This window comes from Kogia breviceps, chromosome 19, assembly GCF_026419965.1.
Source record: "Kogia breviceps isolate mKogBre1 chromosome 19, mKogBre1 haplotype 1, whole genome shotgun sequence".
Taxonomy (NCBI): domain Eukaryota; kingdom Metazoa; phylum Chordata; class Mammalia; order Artiodactyla; family Physeteridae; genus Kogia; species Kogia breviceps.
Genome location: NC_081328.1, coordinates 7,050,992 through 7,073,399, shown reverse-complemented (window position 1 = coordinate 7,073,399; position 22,408 = coordinate 7,050,992). Strand labels below are relative to the sequence as shown.

The window sequence follows — 22,408 nt, the reverse complement described above, 5'->3', positions numbered from 1 at the left end:
TATTCAACTTCACTTACCGGTGGCTACGGTTTCTCAGAAGCGTGCACACTGGGTATCACAGCTGATGTCGAAGTAGAGCGAACTCATTCTCGGAGCACACACACACCAGTAACCGGCCTGGGCTAGGGCACCTCTTCAACAGAGTAGCCAGGACCAGAGCTCAGGACGGCCAGCTGATATCTGAATTTCCATTCCGATAATACACAGAGAAGATAGTCCACTTGTGAACCACTGTGACTTTAAATAACCCTAAGACCAGCTACGTGTCCACTTACTCCATTTTATAGTTACAATTTTTGATGGGTGAGAGGCATGAAAAGATGTACCCAAAATTTAAACTGTAGGGATGTTTCCCAAAAAATACAGCTCCCTTAAAAATAATTTAACTAATTAAGTAAAAATAGCCCTAGAGCTATAACACCAGCTTGAGAGAAAAGTGCGAGGCATCTCTACCAACTACTTACGAACAAAGAACCCAGGAGTTACGCTCAATAACCACATTTCTTTATTTTCCTAAAGAAACACATACTAAAACCCAACGAACGTTCTCTATATCTTCCATTAAAAATTTTCTCTATCTTCCTTGTTTTTGTTCTAACACATGTCTGCTAAAAATTTTTTTCCATCAAACAGGAATACGTAACACTGAAGGTCAAGGTCCCTGTTCAGGTAGAATTTAACTCTGCAAGTATCTAACCTGGTGCCAACCACCCTGTATGAAGTGAGGTCAAGGAAGTTCTGGCCTAGACCCCTGACTCGTGTTTGGGGTGTGTGCATGTGTGTGCAGGGTAGAAGGAAGTGGGAAGTGTCTAATTCTCTTCAAAGGGGTATGAAAAGAGGATAACGGAGTTGGATGGAACCTCAAAGACCATCTAGTCTAAGCCATTGACTTTTTTTTCCCCTGCCTTCCCATACTGACCTCATGAAGATGTGGATGAATTTATTAGTTAAAAGGAAAATACCCAACTTCTTTTGAGAAAGTCCAATGATAATTGGATTACAGTCCAATTATAACCCCTTGTAATGTCGACCATAAACTAATTGGACTCCAATCAGTTTATTGGTTGACATTACCAAGCCACTGATTTCACATGTAAAAAAGATATCAAGCAACTTCCCAATTTGGGTAATTTCGGTCACAACTAGAATCCAATTCTTCATTTCATTTCAGCTTACAAATACAATCAAATCAATGCATGAATGAGAAGCACTGGAGTATAGTGGTGAACTCCTGATGAATCAGGCTGGGGTGGCAAGACAGCTTGAGTAGACATTGGGGCTCTTGCTCGCTTAAGCAGTAGACACACAACAGAGGTGAAGTATACTTTGAGTAAGCAAAACATGCTCTGTCCCAAGCCCACTGACGGGTCTTCTAAACCTAGTCGATACTTGCTGGTCCCACAGAGCTGGTCGAAAGCAGATGAAGTCAGTGGCGAACAAATATTACCAGAAAACACGCGCAAACACGTACACGCGGAGTGGTATCGGCCAAGCCTGCTCGGCGTAATTATCACCCCGTAACAACAGAAGCTGCTCTTGGAAATCACACCTTATCTTTCCAAACCACACCGAGCAAAAACAATAATCAAAAAATGATTCTACTCTGTGATCATTTCTGACCCCTTGATGATAGCAAAAGTCACTGCCTCGTAACGGATTAGAAAAAGTGTGGCGGCCTCAGAGGCGGTCATGGTGACAGTTCTGAGGCTGTCAGCCCTTATCAATCACTTTCAATTAAATAAAGCTTTTCCAATTTGGCGCCTCTCTCAAAGGCTTCATTTTGCCTGGATTAAGCCGAAGCATCAACATTTGAACCTCCTGCTCCTATTCTCACTCCCCAAATAAATGCTGTTAGCAGAAAGCCAGGCTTTTCCACGGTAGGAACTCAAAAGCAAAGCGGGCAACACTGATGTGGCCACATATAAAAGACATCTGACCACCAACATGTCACCCCTGCATTATACAAATGCCACGAGCACCCACTGGTCCAGGGAGGGGGGTATCCAGAAGTGCCAAGAGAAGGGCAGGTGTGCGAGCTGTACCCTTTAGCTCCTAAAATGAATACCGAGCAATTCCAATATATTCATCGGAGCGCCCCAGTACTTGCTTGCATTTTAGAAGCAGGTCTCCTAAGAATTTTATGCTCTATGCTTTCGCCACCTGGTATCTATTATCTCCGTAATGGAGAAAAGTCATCTCTCTAAAATCTGTAGCAGATATGTCTTGGGAGGGAAACAGTTTTAAATCAACTGAAAAGAGCATGTTTACAAAATAAGGGAGTCCTAAAGAGAGGGACTCATCTTATTTATCTTGGTAATACTGGTGGCCAGGGAGACGATGTTAGCTGCATTCAGACGTCAAATTCACAAGATGGGAGCAACGGCTTATATAAATATGATCAACGTTACAATCACGCACATTTTCCTGTACCCAATAAACAGACTTCATTATTATTTTTAATGGCTGCATAAGCGTGACCGGAGCCTGAGACAGAGTGGTGAGAACACCAAGTGATGAATGGGGAGGAGAGAGATTTCTACAGAGTTACTCTCAAACAGGCCTGGGGGCTGACCAGAGAGAGGTGAAAGAGAGGCCCCCAAGTGCAGGCCATCGCCACATGTTTTATTTGGCCCACATGGAATTTTTAACAAGGTTCATTTATTGTCAACACTAAAATATTGGGAGATTTCATTTAAAAGATCCAGATTTCAGGCTTCCCATAAAAAAAAAATAAACACAGAGATGATCTGGTGTTGCATTCCCACTCGGCAAAGCTCTGCTGTTTCCTCTCTCGTTTGCCACTGGAGAGAATCCCAGGGGCCCGCTGCGTTCATGAAGCTTTTCTGTATGGCCTCCGAAAGTGTCTGAGGGGATGAAGGAAGTTTTTAGCCTGAAGAAATGGGAAGCAATGGGAAGGAGGAGCTTATGTGGGGCAGAAGATAACGAGCCTATGGAGGCCATTCACAGATTGAGAGCATGTTGGGGGCAGTCAAGAGAAACTGAGTGGTAGTGGGAGGAGACGCAGACCTTGCGATTCAGGTGAAGCTGGGGTCTGAGATGCAGAGCTGCGAGGTGCCCACGAAACCATCCAAGGGTCGACGGAGTAGGTTAAGGAAGAACTACCCCCACCACACACACCAAAAAAAGAGCAAAGGACTGAGCCCTGAGTATGTCTTCCATAGAAGAAGGAAGAGAAAAAAAAGAAACACCAAGGGGGACAGGATTAGCGCCTTGGCTCTCCCATGAGCTGGTCCCATCCCGCCTGAATAGCTGCTCTAGGGAATATCACAATAAAGCGAGTCATGCAAAGTTTTGGCTTCCCGGTGCCTATGAGTTACGTTTACCCTATACTGTAATCTATTAAGTGTGCAATAGCATTATATCTACAAAAACAATGTACATGCCTTCATTTAAAAAACACTATTTAAAATAAATGCTAACCATCACCTGACAACGCAGGGTTGCCATGAACTTTCACTTTGTAAAAAAACAAACAAACCAAAAAAAACACCCACATCATCTGTGACATACGATAAGAGCACAGCGCAATGAAAGGACGTACACCTGTACGCTGAAAGGCTGAACGCTGCTCCCACCTTGGGTCTAAATAAGTCTACTTGAGAAATACATCCGTAATAGACAACGTGCTTTGTTTTGTTTCTTCCCTGGAGGTCCAGATCCAACCCCCACTTCCATGCTGAGGGAACGCCCACCATGTGACGTCTAACACAGCCAGATTCTTCCTCCGCCCAGCCTTGGCAGAGCCAGGCCTGGCCAGCTCGGCACCCCTCCACTGACCCAGAGCGGCAGAGACGGTCAGAGGCAGCGGCGCCCCTCGGCAGCTCTGGTGCTGGCATTCCGACCTCGCTGTCCCTGCCCAGGGACGGCAGCTCTGCCCCCGGCCCTCTAGCTCCCTGTCACTGCTCTGGGCCTCAAACAATCTTCCACTCAGGAGCCCGCTGATACACGAAGGAGACCATTGATCGAAGATGGCCAGAGCTGGTCTCTGATTCTGAGCCTGGAAGCATCCTAACCGATACCCCGAAGTCCTAAATACGGAAAAAAGCTTTATGCGTCTAATACAGCATTACTTACACAGCAAATTGTAGAAATAATCTACAAGCCCCCAAACAAGAGTATTTAAGTAAATGATGGTACCTCTATTTGATAGGATGGTACTAATGGTATTAAAAGAAAAACAGGTTTATAATAAGACATTAGCTATAATTGAAAAGAATATAAATGCATATGTGTATATATCGATATATGAATCACTTTGCTGTACACCTGAAACATTGTAAATCAACTGTTCTTCAACTTAAAAAGTTTAAAAAATACAAAATAAAACATTAAAAAGAATGGTTAAAAATACAGGATTATCATAATCTTGTCAAAATACTATGTATAGAAAAAGTGACTAGAAGTACCAAAATGTTAAGGGGCTTCCCTGGTGGCGCAGTGGTTAAGAATCTGCCTGCCAACGCAGGGGACACAGGTTCGAGTCCTGGTCCGGGAAGATCTCACATGCTGCAGAGCAACTAAGCCCGTGTACCACAACTACTGAGCCCGCGTGCCACAGCTGAAGCCTGCGTGCCTAGAATCCATGCTCTGCAACAAGAGAAGGCCCCGCTCACTGCAACTAGAGAAAGCCCGTGCACAGCAACGAAGACCCAATGCAGCCAAAAATAAATTTTTTAAAAAGTTTATTTAAGAAGTACCAAAATATTAATAGTAAAAGTATATTTTCCTTAAAATTTTAATTAATTCTCAAATTACAAAGTAATACAGGCTTATCATAAAATCTTCCAAAGCTTTGTAAAGAAAATATCAACAAGCTCGCATCACCCACCTCCAAGCCTGGCCCTGTGCACATCTCTGAAGTAACCCATGCCACCTGCACCTGCTCCTCCACACCTGTTGTCACGCTCTAATCAACACGTCTACACAGCACCTATGTGGATCCTTCTGTCTTTCCCTCTCTCCCTCTCTCCCTCTCCTTTTCTCCTTTAAATGGCATCACAGTGTACACAACCTGCTTATTTTGGTTTGTCACTTGACTGGACCCAGAAGAAGCTTCTCCTACTCATCCTTCAGACATCTGCCCCTGTGTCGTGTCCTCCCGGAAACCTCTGGGACCCTAGGCTGACTGAGAGCCTTTTCTGCCTGCGCTACTGCAGTCATTAGTGATTTACAGGGTGTGTCCCCTTCCTACGCCCCAAGTTCCCTGAGGGCAGGAATTGTGTGCCCCAGGTACCTTGCAGCTCTAGTACTGAGCCCAGCGCCTGGCACGCAGAGTAAATGTGCGTGATTGTAACGTTGATCGTATTTATATAAGCCGTTGCTCCCATCTTGTGAATTTAGTGTCTGAAGGCAGCTAACATCTACCTGGCTACCAGTATTACCAAGATAAATAAGACGAGTCCCTCTCTTTAGGGCTCCCTTATTTTGTAAACATGCTCTTTTCAGTTGATTTAAAACTGTTTCCCTCCCAAGACATATCTGCTATAGATTTTAGAGAGATGACTTTTCTCCATTACGGAGATAATAGATACGAGGTAGTGAAACCATAGAGCGTAAAATTCTTGGGAGACCTGCTTCTAAAATCCAAGCCCAGTAACTGTGTTGGCATGGAGGGAGAAAAGAGTGAATGAATGAATGGGAAAGGCAGCAGTAAGGTTAAGGATCAGAGGGCTCTGGAGGCAGATATGCATTAGAGAAGGACTGGGCGTTTCTCCAGAGACCGAATGAAAGGTAACATGGGGGTACAGAGTCAGGCACACACGTATGTAAAGAAAAAGGGAGCTGAGGAATTCAACTAGCTTATCTCAACGAAGAAGGGTAAGAGAAAGAAGAAAGGAAGCAATAGCTAAGAGTATCCTTGATAAACAGTAAGATAAAATAACTCAGAGTTTTTTGTTTTGTTTTGTTTTGTAGTGTGCGGGCCTCTCACTGCTGTGGCCTCTCCCGTCGCGGAACGCAGGCTCCGGACGCGCAGGCTCAGTGGCCGCGGCTCACGGGATCTTCCCGGACCGGGGCACGAAGCCGCGTCCCCTGCATCGGCAGGCGGATTCTCAACCACTGCGCCACCAGGGAAGCCCTAGCCTTTTTTTTTTTTTTTTTTTTTTTTTTTTTTTTTTTTTTTTACAGTACGCGGGCCTCTCACTGCTGTGGCCTCTCCCGTTGCGGAGCACAGGCTCCGGACGCGCAGGCTCAACAGCCATGGCTCACGGGCCCAGCCGCTCCGCGGCACGAGGGATCCTCCCGGGACGGGGCACGAACCCGCGTCCCCTGCATCGGCAGGCGGACTCTCAACCACTGCACCGCCAGGGAAGCCCGCAGAGTTATTCTCTTGCTCCAGAATGTTTGTGTTTGTGGTAAGGTTTTGAAAACAATTCCTTGAGATTAAGTTGTCTCTAAGGTCAGTTAAATAAGCTAGACAACTTGGAATTCAGTTTCTTACCTATTTTGTGTTCAGTTCAAAACAGCTAACATAAGAAAAAGTGGGTTTTGTGCAATACAAGAGTAAGGCAGCCTCACCACCATCCCGCATATGCACTAGACGTGGCTTTGACTAATTTCATGACTGGTAATGGCTTCAGCCACAAGATTATAAATTTCAGTTTATTTGAAAAAAAAAAAATCAACTCCATTTCTGATTAAATGAGGATGCAAACCTCCTAGCTCCGTAATGTTCATGCATAACTTACTCAAATCATCACTCTTCTCCTTAAAGACTTTTCTAAGCTGGCTTCAAAGAGAGGCAAGAGCCTCTGAGCCTTACTTATTAAGGTGGCTCTCGACGACCAATTTAAAGCCACATTTTAACATCGGCTGGCATTTACTGAGGACCCACTAGCACAGTCACAATACCAGCCAGATTGTTCTCATGCAGTCTGCAGAAGAGCCACGGTACCCTCATTTTGAGCCACGGAGACGGCAAGCGGCTCTCCAAGTCACCCAGGTTGGAAGTGGCTGAGCCCAGATTGTGACCCCCCCCCCTTTGCCTGGCTCCACGCCCACGCTGTGCTGTTCTTTCTCAACCACTGAACTCCTGCACCTACTCGAGACGACCCCATTTCCAAGGAGTGGAAGGCAAATCCAATGGTTCCAGATGGAGATCGTGTCAATGCAACGTCAGCTGGGCTGATTTCTAACAGCATCACTGAGACGCCGCTAAAATCACAGTAACTGTGCTTCGACAACATTATGTAATAGTCAATATACTGAGAAGCAGCACTGTCCCTCAACCCGAGTCATTCAGAACCCTTAGTCTGGCCTTTCACAATTGGCTGCGTCCCTCAGACTCAGACGAGGCTCTATTTTGAATTCTAATGAGGATGAGGCACAATGAATATTTAACTGCAATTACAAAGATCCTGCTTTCATGTGGACGTCCTTAACACAAATAACAGATACACAGGTGCCAAGGGAAAATATCAGGCTAGTTTGCGTTTAGAAGCTGGAGAGAGACAATAATACTGTTTTCTACTTGATGCTATTATTGGGGTGGGGGGGGGCCGCAGGAGAAGAAAAGGGAGGAAAAACCACCCAAAGATCCCAGTAAAAAATTTTTAAAGACCAGGCTTCCAGTGAAAGGTTCACAAAGAGGTGCTTGAATCCTTTGTTAACAACTGAACAAACAAATTCATCATCGGGCCGTTCTGTGTGGCCCCCTTGCAATTGGGTCTGTCCTTTTAACGAGAAATTTCCTCACTGGGAAAGCATCTATGACTGATATATCAGATGGGCGAGGACGATATGGTGGCGGAAGGAAAACAAAAGACCATTTCACGGTTCACAGCCTATTTTTGCACTCCCTTAAGTAAAATGATGGTGTGCTGCTGCTATTCTCAGCTCTTACTCAAGTTCTCTTAGTTAAATAGTCATGGAGTTAACAGTAACCCAGTTACCCTGAGTGAGCTGCTTAATTCCCACCCCCCCAAAGAGTTAAAACATACCCTGCTTGCAGTGTTTACGTATCAGCGATCAACCCGGCCTCGCACTAGGGAAGAGCAAGTGCTTAACTCTTTGCTATGTCGTGAGGCTCTTGGACCAAGCCTTTGCCCCCAGACCGTAATTTAGCTTCCATGGCGTTTGGACATCTTTTCGTAAATGTTAGCATGTATGGAAAGGGAATATGGTTTATTTTTTTCCTATCTCTCCTCTGGTTGATTTTCTCTCCTGCTGGTACCAAATATGTCCACTGAGACTTGAATTTCAGTTACCTTTTATTTCTAGAAATTCCGTTTGATCCCGTTTCAAATTTTCTATGTTCTTCTTTATAGTTCCTATTCTCTGAAGATACTTTCAAATTTGTCATGTCCTTCTTTAAATATAATCATAATTGATTTTATAATCCACATCTGATAATTCTAACACCGCAAGTCTACGCAGATTGGTTTCTGTGGTCTGCTGCTGATCCTTGCTCGTGTTGTGTGGTTTCCCAATATGCTACGTTATCTTTGAGTGTGTGCTGGTCATTGCCTTGAAAATTTTGTTTTCGGTTGATTCCTAGAGACCAAGGATAAACATGCTCTCCTCCAGAGAGGTATTTCATTATTTCTGCCAGGCACCTCGAGCTACAACAGGTAAATACAGCTACCCAGGATACAAATGCACAGGAGAGCCTTTCTGTGAGCACAACTTGTCAGGAGCAATAGTTTTTCCTTTTTCTTCTTCTCATCTGTTCAGTGCCAAGGCAGCCTTCTCCACAATCCCCAAGGACAATTTATTTCTGGTTCACTTTTATCCCAAGGGTATAGCTCTTTGGGGCCCCACTTTAATGGGAAAAGGGTCTCCTATTACACTTCCCAACGAGGGTGGGCCCAGGACCTTACCTTCCAACTCCACTTGCCTACCCCTCTCAGGCTGCAGAAGCCCCTGACTCCTGCCTGCGAGTGGGCTTTATTGGATTAAAAAAAAAAGGAACTACTAGAAAGTACCTAGGAGTTTAAAGGCTGAAAGCAAAACAAAAGGTCAGGTCAGTATTGTAGTTACCCCACGAAAATTAAAACTGAATTACAATTTGATTCAGCAATTCCACTTCTGGGTATGTACACAAAAGAGCAGGGCCTGGAACTGATATTGTACACCCATGTTCACAGCAGCATTATTGACAATAGCCAAAAGGTGGAAACAACCCAAGAATCCACTAGACAGATAAATGGATAAACAAGATGTGGCATAAACATAGCAATGGAATATTATTCAGCCTAGAAAAAGGAAGGAAATTCCTGACACGTGGTACAACAAAGAGGAATACTGAAGACATTACACTAAGTGAAATAAGCCAGACACAAAAGGACAAATACGGCATGGTTCCACTTATACGAGGCACCCAGAGCAGTCGTATCTGTAGAGACCGGAAGCAGAGTGGTGGCTGACAGGGGCTGCAGGGCGAGGAATGGGGAGTTAAGTGTTTAATGGGGGTAGACTTGCAGTTTGGGAAGATGAAAAAGTTCTGGAGATACATGGATGGTGGTGGTAAATGCACAACAATGTAAATGTATTTAACACCACTGAATTGCATGCTTAAAAAGAACTACAATGGCAAAGTTTATGTTAGCTACACTTTACCAAAATAATAACACTTTTTTTTTTTTTTTTTTTTAAGGTCAGGCTAATGTTGCTAAGGGCTGCTAGACCTAATCAGTCAATTGCACAATATACCCTGTGTTCCAAGGCTTAATACCGATCAGGGGAAGACTTAGAAGTTAATTGCTGGGGGGTCATGAATACAAGTCTAACCTCCCTAGACCTTTGGAGCCCCATGCTGAACCTCCATCAATATGCAAAACGAGCACTGCCTGTCGACAAACACATACATAATTGCAAAGGTCCCTTGGACAAATACAAATGCAGAACATTTTTCTTTAAAGTTATCAGGCCCCAGAAATGATATAAGGATAGTTATGTGGTGTTGCTATACTATCCACAGAACTGCTAAATAATACTACGGGAAAAAAATGAAGGGATAAGAGAAAGAATTCTCTCTAAAGTATTTCCATTGAAAAAAATTGGAGAAATTTCTTCTTTCAGCATCTGTTGTACCTCCCACTTCTGAATCGCTACATGTAATTCTAATACAGATAATATATATACGTATAAGTAAATATAAAGGGGGCATGAGAGCAATTCACACTTAACACATTTTAAGACACCAATACATGTTTAAAATTTAAACATGCATTTTAGTAATTCTGGGCATCTCTAAATTTCGCCTGTTTTCAAAAAAAATTAAACAGCTCAGCTCAGAAGATTGTATGGACATTTATGGCTATAAAGAGCAACACCAGGTAGAACTACAAAATAAAAAATTGGCAACAGTAGAAGCAATATTCTTCATTATGACATCATGAATGGCATGTGGTGAGAGCCTCTAGGCTGCAAATACAAAATCTTACTTGCTTAGTGCATCAAAAAGACCTCAGGGGGCTTCCCTGGTGGTGCAGTGGCTGAGAGTCCGCCTGCTGATGCAGGGGACACGGGTTCGTGCCCCGGTCCGGGAAGATCCCACATGCCGTGGAGCGGCTGGGCCCGTGAGCCGCGGCCGCTGCGCCTGCGCGTCCGGAGCCTGTGCTCCGCAACGGGAGAGGCCACAACAGTGAGAGGCCCGCGTACCGCAAAAAAAAAAAAAAAAAAAAAAGACCTCAGGAAAGTTGTCTCTTAATTGGAAGATTCTTCCTACTTTCAACATGTAAAGATAATGGCTAATACTTGCTCACTGCTTAGTATGTGCCAAGAACTGTTTTAAGTGCTGTTAAAACAGTCTTCCCTATCTACCTATCTACTTACCTACCTACCTCTGTATCATCTATAGCTTTACCTACATTAACTCATTTATTCCTTACAACCCCCTTCTCAGGTATGTACCATTATTATTCCCATTTCAGAGATGGGAAAATCGGGGCAAAGGGGAGTGGGTTTTCCCAAGGTCCCACAGCCAGTGAATGGCAGAGCCGGGATTTGAGCCCAGGCTCTGGGGCCCATGCTCTTAACTATCGTGCTCTAGCGCCTCTCTGCATAAAATATGGAAATTCAGGGGCGATGGCAAGTGTCGGACACTTTACATATTTTATACAATTCCATTTTGATAACCAGGTCATCCATTTTTTGTTTGTTTGCTTTCTGTTACAGCCGAGGAAACTAAAGTTCAGAAAGATTAAGTTTATACAAGAGTCAAAGATCATAACAGATGGAGGTGGAGCGAACCCATCTATTTCTGTTGCCAAAGTTTCAGGATCTGGTGCGAAGAACAACATCCCTACGGTCAGAAATTATGAGGCGGCTGGTAAAGCAAAACCAAGGAGGCTTTGCTTTGCGCAGGAAGTCGAAAGAAGCACACGGCTACAGGCGCAGAAATACAGAGTGGCTTGGTTTCTGGTGGATGAGAACTGCCAGGTTATGGGGAGCAGACAGGTGATAAAAGGGCAGCAGGTGGGCGCCTCCAAGTTCCCCTTCCTCTGAGATTCCACAGTCCGTATCTGCCCAGTCCTCCATCACCCTGTTGTTCTAGATTTCTGTTTAACCACACACACAGGCAAGGAAGGTAACGCTTCTCAAGCCGTGCGTCCAGATGACCCTCGCATGGAGAGCCTTGTTCTAAAACTGGATAGATCGGAGGGACCCGGTACACTTTTCATATTGAAAGGGCTAAAAGTCAGGCGAAGCATGTGCTCAGATCATTAGCTCTTTTTTTTTTTTTTTTTTTTTTTTTTTTTAGTGCTACTGCACTTCTATTTATAACAAAGTTATTAGCCTTATAAACTTGGCGCATCTTTGTGAGATGAAGCATCAAATAACCGTGACTGTGATTACTGCTAGTGTCACCGCCATTCATTGTCACTTACCTGTGGGCAAGGCACCGTGCACAAGCAATAGATCACCAAAACCCCACAAACACGTGCATCAGAACGTCTGCCGAAGAGCAAGGACCCACACGGCGGGACTGCCTGGTGCGCTTGTTAAACGATGAACACGCTTGAACCCCAACCTAGCCCTCCTCAATCGGAATCTCGACGGGAGGGCCAGGGAATCAGCACTTTAAGAGTCATTCCCAGTGATTCTTATTTTGGCCCGTGTTTCCTCATTTTACGTACAAGGTGTTAAGAAATGATAACTTCACTAAATGACAGGATGTAAACTCATTTGGACTTTAGAAACTGTGCTCTTCACTGCGCTATGGCTCAAGCTTCAACAATGAAGCCTGTGACTAAAAAAGGCACAAAACAACCAAGATCGGGCTTCCCTGGTGGCGCAGCGGTTGAGAGTCCGCCTGCCGATGCAGGAGACACGGGTTCGTGCCCTGGTCCGGGAAGATCCCACATGCCGCGGAGCGACTGAGCCCGTGAGCCATGGCCGCTGGGCCTGCGCGTCCGGAGCCTGTGCTCCGCAATGGGAGAGGCCACAACAGTGAGAGGCCCGCATACGGCAAAAAAAAAAAAAAAAAAAAACAACCAAGATCGCCTTTAAGACCCATGAGATCTGCCACCACCAGTCTGCATGAGGTCATACAATTTCCCAAACTATCATTCTCAGTAAGCATACAGGAAGGTTTCTCACTTTAAATTAAAAAAAAAAAAAAAATTAACGATGCATTCTACTTCCCCTGCCCTCATAACAATTCATTTCATTTTAACAAGATGAAGGGATCTTCTAGCAATTTCAACGCTTCATCCCATGAAACTGCCTGTACTAGAAGAGCAACCAAATCCCTGTGGTAAAGTCAGACCAACGTGGGGAGCTTATCTGCAAATGAGTAGAGAGGCAGAGCTGTAACTGCAGCGATCTCCTACCACAAGATGTGGACTTCCTGTCCACCAGGTTCACACGCCTCGTTTCGGTGCGAAGTTTCTCATCGGTATTCTCCACCAGGTTGGCCAGGCCATCAATTATCTCTATTAAAGGAAAACAAAGATGCAGGGTTAATACTCCAAAAATACCTCGGCTCACATCAGCGTCTCATGGTGGTGGTCCTTCCTAGTAATAATTCTCTCAACTGCAGTGAGTGAGAAGGTTTTAAAGAGCTCATGTATATTCTCTGAAAACTGCAATTCTGACTCACTAAAGGTTGGGGGTGGGGTCGGGAGGGAAGAAGTGGTAAGGAAAAAAACGAGTTCAACACAATTCCAGGAGACAGAGGAGCGATGTCAAAAGTTCAGGGGAGAGAAAGCATGACCCAACAAATTTATGCCTGGCCAAGCTGTCACTGGAGTATAAAGACGACAGACAGACAGTATAGAGGACTTCAGGGACCACTGGGATCCTTCTTAAGAAAACTACTTGATGATGAAATCTAGCCAACCAAGAGGTGAATAAAAATACAGAACTCTGGGCTGGAGAAGCCAGAGGCCATGACATAAGAGATGAGGGTGAGAACTGAATCCATTTAAGTACTGAGCTGAGAACAAATAAATATATGGATTAGGTTGCAGAAAAGTAGACAAATATAATAAACAGTGACAATGGAATTACAGGTGACAGGCAGGAAGCAGGTGGGGGGCCGGTGGCAAGAAAGGTAAGCAGCAGCTAAGATGTTAATTTCTTCATCACTTACAGCAGAGTCCTTATCAAGCTGTTGGAAAGTAAAACATATGGAGACTCACAGCTCTGTAAAAATCACCAAAGCTTCAATGTCTTATTATGTTATTTTATTTTTTTTGTTAACCTTAAATGGATCTTTTGGCAATTACTACCTCTTGGAGAGAACTCTTCATGTGAAGTTTATCTTTTAAAAGTGAAATTAAGCACTTAGTATTAAAATAGCTTATATAATATGACCCTAATTATGTAAAATTATTTCTGTCTCTCCTTTTATACATACGAACCTGTAAGGATATACCCAGACAATGTTAACCTAATGTTAATAATGACTATTTCTAGGTGGTGTGATCCTGGGTGATCCTCCTTGTATTATCTGTATTATTTGAATTTCTTATAATGAGCTCTATATACTTTTTTTTTTTCAATTTTGGTTCTTTTTCCTCCCTCCTTGCCTCTCTCCCTTTTTAGTGATTGCTTTAGAGATATGTTGTCCAATACGTTACCATTTTTCTTAAAGGATGAAATAAAACCCAGAAGGAAGTCAAAGAAAGCTTTCAGAAAGTTGCCTGAGCTCAGTTTTGACGGTCACGTATGCGGGTGAAGAAGCAGGAAAAGTGCGACTCACGCAAAAAGAATAGCATGTGAAAGGCACAGAAGAGCTGGGAGGTCTTTCTTCCAGCTCCTACAATCTTTTTACTTCGAGACCCTTTTTTTTTTGTATTTAATTATCTGTTTGCATGTCTTTCTTTTACAGAAAGAGTATGACAGACACTAACTTTTATTCATCTCTATCTCCTACCCCTAGGAGAGTGCCTAATATACAGCACGATAAATACTAAAAGATAAAGGCCGTGAATGGAGTGTAAAAGATAAAAGCCCTGAATAATTTCAAAGCACTGAATAATTTGCTGCTTCTTAGAAAAGTGGATCTAAGCCAAATTTGCCCAATATTATCTGTACAACACCTGCCTAGAAAATATTTCACTATTATTTAACGATCCATTCATAACTATTTCCTTGTATTCAATGACATATTCTCCCAGATTCCCTTTCACTTATCTATAAGCTCTGTCTAGTCTCCTCTTCCTCTTAAATGTTGCTGATCCCCAGAATTCTGTATATTTCTATTCTTTTAGTTTAAAATTTAAATATTAATATTTAAATATTAATATTTAAATCCAATAATTTAATTTTAAATATTTTTAATATTTAATTTAAATATTTAAAAAAATTTTTTTTTTTAATTTTTGCAGTACACGGGCCTCTCACTGCTGTGGCCTCTCCCGTTGCAGAGCACAGGCTCCGGACGCGCTGGCTCAGCGGCCATGGCTCACGGGCCCAGCCGCTCCGCGGCACGTGGGATCCTCCCGGACCGGGGCACGAACCCGTGTCCCCCGCATCGGGAGGCGGACTCCCAACCACTGCGCCACCAGGGAAGCCCAATCTGCCTGCTTTTAACTTTCACCTTCTATTTCTAGAACAACACAATTCCAGTGTTCTTCCTTCCAGAAGACAATTCTCCTCGTATAACTCCTTAGTCTTTTCTTCTCAGCTACAGACACTTAGCTCTGAACATTAACAGATTGTCAGAGGAAGCGATTTCTAGATCTTGTGACATCCTGATGTACTGGACACCGTATTCATCCTAAAATGTGACGCGAGGACTTGAATCCATCGTTTCAGGTTCTGTCCAGTCAGCACAGAACATACTGAGTTTAGACAGAGTAGCGTGTCTAAAAGTATTTTTAAGTTCCATTCCTCATGTCCTATCAGGATATTCCATAGTAACAGCTATGCTTCCTAGAGTTGCTTGGTCCATTGTTCTCATGCAAATGATTACAGTTGAGATTGCATGATATGTTTGAATGTCACAACATGTAATATAAAATTTAGACTTAATAAGCTTCTAGCACTATAAGAAAGTCAAGTGCAAAATACTCCTTGTCAGATACTAAATACAATATGTCAGCTGTAATATGTTAACTGGGTCTCTGGATAGAGTTCTCATTAAATTTGTAAATATTCATAACAGAGGTAAATACAAAATTGGCAGAAGATTAGCTAAGCAAAAATCAGTAGTCAACACTGAAGGAGTTAATGTTTTAATCTCAGACCAAACACAAAGTTTTTCATCTTGGTTGGTAAACCTCATCTGATTACTAGTTTGCTTTAAAAAAAAAAACAAAAACAAAAAACTCTTTTTAGGTGATAAAAATCATTTAATAGCAGTTCATAAATGAGAGGGGGAAAAGTATAAGATTATCCACACACCCCAGTAATCACTCCTATGGGTTCCCTTCTAAGATTTGACATAAACATATGTATTTTTATATAATTGCAATATATGAGCCGTTTGCCCCGTGTTAACATATCATTTGTACGCTTTCATGTTGCTAGTCTTCAGTTATAATTTCTAATGGTTACAAAACATTCATTCCATTCAAATAAACATTCATTAAAAATAGCCCATTATGGGATGTGTAGAATGCTTCTATATTTCCACATAATGAGTCAATGAATTCTTTCCTCCATTATCCTCTTCCTTCTTTTCTATTGTTTTCTTAATTAAGCGTGATTTTGACTGCCACATGGACTTTGAAACATACCGCCAAGTCAGTTTTTAAAAGGTTTGCACTGCCACTACTGTTGGTTGGTTTGATCAAATTCACTCCTCAATATGACCTCAGAAGGTGATTTCCAAGGGCAGGGAGCCTGGGGGAATTCCCATCTTGCAGCCTAGTAGCTTCTAAGGGGGGAATTTCCCCAACCACAGTCTGTTAGGAGCAAATTCAACACAGGTTTCAGAATACAGGTTAAGAAATAACCAGCTGACTCTTTCAGATCCCTGAAAGTACAGCCTCCAAAGAGCAACTGGTATTTTGCTTCCTGGTAAGTATTTGCACTTGGTTTCGAGAAGAAACTTTTGTTTCTATCACGTGTTCATTCGAGATACCAAGTGCCGTTCCAACACAGAAAGGAAAAAAATGGACAATAGAAAGTATTTTCTCATCAAAAAGTGGTGATAAATATTATATAGTGCCAACATAGCTGGATCCAAATATATTTAATTTTCTTCTAGGCTCAGTTACAGTCTCAGTAAAATCTATAAAAGGGCAGAGAGTGTGCTGCATATTTTCAGATAGATTTGGTGCCTTTTCCACTCATAATGGATGCTGGCACTTGTAAAGTCATTATGTTGTTATGCCTTTCACTTAATTGCTAATGACATTTGAAGACAAGCATTAAAAAAAACCAAACGGTGAATAAAGAGCTTTTCTTGAGGTCATTAGTTTAACTCCCTTTATTCCCTACAATGGAAACTAAACATGGGGTGGGTGATAACCTCTAATAATACACTTTTCTGTACACAAGGAAACCAGGAACAGAAGGATAGACCAATCTGTGACTCAGCAAAGGAAAAGTAACACGTTGGCCAAGGCACCCTATGGCAGGGCAGCTGGCACGGAGTCCCGCACACCCAAGCAGAGCCTCTGCGAGTGCTCAAGCTTCGGAGGCCTAGGAGAAAGCCCCTTGGCCATACCTGCTCCCATTTTAAGCAGGAACAGGTGGACCAGGCTGGGCAGAGAGCACAGGCTCCTTTCCTCCTTCCTCCCCACCATCAACCCCACGGCCTTTCAGGCTTCCTGCATCCGGGCTGAAACGTATGTAACAGAGGCCTATGCTGAGTTAGAACCCTTCCCAACTTCTAACAGACAGACACTGACATGTGTGTGAAGATAAGCAAAGAGCCGCCAGGTGTAAATAAAGAGGGAGCATCTGCTCCCCCTCCCTCACACCCCTTTTGCCCTAGAAAACACAATTCCTTCCAGAAAAGGACAAAACTTGAGAAACTGGTTTCTGTTTTTAAAACAAGATTCAAGGGGACACTAAATCAACACAACAGAACAGACAGCCACAAGGAGGAACCAACCTAAGTTACTAGAAACTAGAAACAGTGCTCCAGGTAGAAACACACTTGTCAAATTAAAAACCGCAGTGAAGGCAGTTAAGCAGATTGTAATCTAAATAAAAGATTTAGTTAGAAAACAAACTGGAATAATCTCCCAGAAGTCACAGAAAGAGGTTACAGAGGACAAAATATGGAATGAAAAAAATAAGAGACAGAGATAAACATCCAGGAAAACAGAAGGAGAAACAGTGGCCAAGTAAATAATAAATTTTCCTCTTAAACCAGAGCCCGAGCCTCATAATATTATAATCAAGATCAAATCCAAAATTACTCAGTATATGAAATACCAGAAAACCTCAAGATGCATCAGAAAGGATAATCAGCAGATGCCAATGCTGAAATGACACAGCTGTTGGAATTATCTGACAAAGACTTTAAAGCAACTATACTATAAATGCCCCAAGTAAAAAAAAAAAAAAAAAAAAAATGTGAACACTCTTGAAACAAAAGTTTCAGAAAAAAAAAATTTTTTTTTTTAAAAGCAGAAAATATAGAGAAGAACCAAATATGAATTGCAAAACTGAAAACTACAAGAATCAAAATTAGAAAAACTCACTGGATGGGCTCAACAGCAGAAAGGAGATGACAGAGGAAAGAGGCAATGAACTGGAAGACAGGTCAAGAGAAATGATCAAATCTGAACAATGAAGAGAAAAGGCAGGGGGATGACCATAGCCTAAGGCACCTAGAGGACAATGGCCAAAGGTCAAACATTCATGTCATCAGAGTCCCAGAAGGAGAGGAAAAGAGTGTGGGGCACAAAAGTATTTGAAGAAATATGGCCGAAATTCTTAAGTTTGACACAAAAAACATAAACCTGTACATTCAAGCAGCTCAGAAAACCCCCAAAAAGATAAACACAGAGAAATTCATGTCTGGACACATCAAACCCAAACCATTGAACACTAAAAACAAAAGAAAAAAATTTTGAAAACCACCCCCTAAAATGACATGTTACTTCTAGGAAAACAAAGATTTGAAAGACTGTGGATTTCTCACCAGAAATCATGGAGGCCAGAAGAATGTATAACAACATTTTTTAAATGCTGAAAGAAAACTGTCAACACAGAAGTTTATATCCAGCAAAAATATCCTTTGGGAGTCAAGGTGAAAGAAAGGTATTCTCAGATGAAGTGCTAAGAGAATTTACAGACACCACACAAAAAAACTGCTGGAGGCAATTTTTCAGACAGAAAGGAAATCACACCAGCAGAAAATCTGGTACATCAGAAATGAAGAGCAACAGAATGATAAACATTTGGGTAAATATAACAGATCCTTCTCCAATTAAGTTCTTTAATTATTTGACAGTTGAAAGCAAAACTTACAACATCTGGTTTTTAATGAACATAAGTATCATACACCATTACCTACGGGAGGGAAGGGTAAAGGGACCTTTATGGTGTTATGGTTACTATACCCCACTAGACACGATAAAATATTGATTCTAAGCAGACTGTAGAATGTTAAGTATATACATTGTCACCCCTAGTAACCACAAATACAATCTGTACAAAGATAAATAGCAAAAAGTGCAATAGAAAAATTAAAATGGAATACTACAAAAGTTCGTATGTGTGATTCCATTTATATGATAGTCTCCAAAAGACAAAACTATACTGATGGAGAACAAGCCAGCTGGTGATCACCAAGGGTTAGGGATAGGGGAGGGAACAACAGCAAAGGAACAGCACAAGGGGGGACGGAACTGTTCTGTGTCCTGTCTGTGGTAGCGGTTACACAAATCTATACATGTGTTAAAATTCACAGCACTACACAAACACACACACAGTCGATTTTTCTGTAAGTTAACTTTAAAATTCAAATTAAAAAAGATATAATGAACAAAGAGAGGTATGGGTAAAGGAAGAACATCAGAGAACGCTAGTGTTTAAAGAACAAGAGGAACAAAAACTAGAAACAAAGGAGGAGGCTAAAAAAGCAGGAGAGAATGCTGTCCTAGAGGGCAGCGCTGCAGAAAAGAGGGGGGCATATACCATGTCTATGGACTGGTAATCGGGCGATTGCTGTGGACTGTGCTGAGAGCCACTCTGGGTGGGGGAAGAAGGGGGCAATTTGCCTCAGTTGCAGGACTGAATGCAGCCGAAGTGTGGGGAAAGAAAGATGGTAAGAGGACCCTAGTGTGTTACTGAAAACTCCTATAATGTAAAAACCAAAACACTAACTACTAATATTTACTGAAAACTCGCCAGGTGCTAAATCACTGTTTTTTAATCTTGAATTGTATCTAGCTCATTACAAAGTGAAAAACAATTCTTCTATACCCCACAGTATTAATGTTATTCTATTTAAATTATTTAATTAAATATAAACATCAATGGTGGTATATGTTATTTGTTTATACCTCTTTATTCCATAGTTCTAAAAATATATATTCATATTAAAAATAAAAACTAAAATTCTGTTTAATAACAATAATTTCATGCTGACAGAGACAGCCTGTTTTCTGAGTAGTAAATTGCTGTTTGAAACATGAATATGATACAGACTCAAGTATGGGTCCTTTGGGGTTGTCCTGCTATTCTTTATTCCAATTGTGGAGACATCTTTTAGACAGTGCACAGTGACGGCCTTTGGCCTTCTCTTGCAAGTAAATATATCATTACATATTAAGTATACCTTCTTCTCTCATCAGCCAAGGATTACTAAGACAATTACAAATACAAATGTGGACTAGAATTGCATCACAAGACACAATACAGTGGTCATCCCAACAATATTTAAAAATCAAAAGGATTTTCTGAATTATCAATAGTAGAGAAACAAAATTTTAAAAGTTATTAAAAAGGAGTCCTGCAGAGCTCAGAGAAGGTACCATCGGTCCTAATTTGAATATAGAATGCTAAAAGCATAACATTTCTTACCTTACATTACTCATTAAACAGCTCTACAACAGGCATAAAAATATTGACCTCACCAGTTTTCCTAGCGCTTCAAGAAAAACATCTACTTAAAAAAAAATGTTAAGGAGGAGACCTTCGAGATCACAGAGGAGTGAAACGTGGAGATTACCTTCCTCCTCACAAGTACATCAGAAATACATCTACATGTGGAATAACTCCTATAGAACACCTACTAAACAGTGGCAGAAGAACTCAGACTTCCCAGAAGGCAAGAAACTCCCCATGTACCTGGGTAGGGGAAAAGAAAAAAGTATCAAGTATCTTTCCTGACCACAATGCTATGAGACTAGATATCAGTTACAGGAAAAAAATCTGTAAAAAATACAAACACATGGAAGCTAAACAATACACTACTAAAAAACCAAGATATCACTGAAGAAATCAAAGAGAAAATCAAAAAAAACCTAGAAACAAATGACAATGAAAACATGACAACCCAAAACCTATGGGATGCAGCAAAAGCAGTTCTAAGAGGGAATTTTATAGCAATACAATCCTACCTCAAGAAACAAGGAAAAAAAAAAAGAAACAAGAAACATCTCAAACAACCTAACCTTACACCTAAAGCAATTAGAGAAAGAAGAACAAAAAAACCCCAGTTAGCAGAAGGAAAGAAATCATAAAGATCAGATCACAAATAAATGAAAAAGAAATGAAGGAAACCATGGCAAAGATCAATAAAACTAAAAGCTGGTTCTTTGAGAAGATAAACAAAATTGATAAACCATTAGCCAGACTCATCAGGAAAAAAAAAAGGGAGAAAACTCAAATCAGTAAAATTAGAAATGAAAAAGGAGAAGTAACAACTGACATTGCAGAAATACAAAGGATCATGAGAGATTACTACAAGCAACTCTATGCCAATAAAATGGACAAGCTGGAAGAAACAAATTCTTAGAAAAGCACAACCTTCCAAGACTAAACCAGGAAGAAATAAAAAGTATTAACAGACCAATCACAAGCACTGAAATTGAGACTGTGATTAAAAATCTTTCAACAAAAGCCCAGGACCAGATGGCTTCACAGGTGAATTCTATCAAACATTCAGAGAAGAGGTAACACCTATCCTTCTCAAACTCTTCCAAATATAGCAGAGGGAGGAACATTCCCAAACTCATTTTACAAGGTCAACATCACCCTGATACCAAAACCACACAAAGATGTCACAAAGAAAGAAAACTACAGGCCAATATCACTGAGGAACACAGATGCAAAAATCCTCAACAAAATACTAGCAAACAGAATCCAGCAGCACATTAAAAGGATCATACACCCCACATCAAGTGGGGTTTATCCCAGGAATGCAAGGATTCTTCAATATACGCAAATCAATCAATGTGATACACCATATTAACAAATTGAAGGAGAAAAACCACATGATCATCTCAATAGATGCAGAAAAACTATCGACAAAATTCAACACCCATTTATGATAAAAACCCTCCAGAAAGCAGGCATAGAGGGAACTTACCTCAACATAATAAAGGCCATATATGACAAACCCACAGCCAACATCGTTCTCAGCGGTGAAGAACTGAAACCATTTCCACTTAAGATAAGGAATAAGACAAGGTTGTCCACTCTCACCACTATTATTCAACAAAGTTTTGGAAGTTTTAGCCACAGCAATCAGAGACGAAAAAGAAAAGGAATCCAAATCGGAAAAGTAGTAAAGCTGTCACTGTTTGCAGATGACATGATACTATACATAGAGAATCCTAAAGTTGCTACCAGAAAACTACTAGAGCTAATCAATTAATCTGGTAAAGTAGCAGGATACAAAATTAATGCACAGAAATCTCTTGCATTCCTATACAGTAATGATGAAAAAGCTGAAAGACAAATTAAGGAAACACTCCCACTAACCGTTTCAACAAAAATAAAATACAATACCTAGGAATAAACCTACCTAAGGAGACAAAAGACCTGTATGCAGAAAACTATAAGACACTGACGAAAGAAATTAAAGATG

The 22,408-nt window shown here is 41.5% G+C and overlaps 1 protein-coding gene across 2 annotated transcripts in view; it reads right to left on the bottom strand.

Annotated features, from left to right (window-relative positions):
• The window catches only part of STX8 (syntaxin 8), a 239,081-nt gene that overhangs the window by 80,881 nt on the left and 135,792 nt on the right, over positions 1–22,408 (bottom strand). Inside the window, exons 7-8 of one of the 2 annotated variants that reach the window (XR_010838285.1) lie at positions 12,466–12,896; positions 11,721–12,247 (exon numbers count right to left, since the gene is read on the bottom strand). Coding sequence is in view for 1 of the 2 variants with exons in the window: in XM_059047525.2 (XP_058903508.1) it covers positions 12,795–12,896 (102 nt within the window). In the remaining variant the exon portion in view is untranslated. Of the gene's footprint in view, positions 1–11,720; positions 12,248–12,465; positions 12,897–22,408 lie in introns of those variants that run through there. The other variant, XM_059047525.2, reaches the window with a different exon arrangement.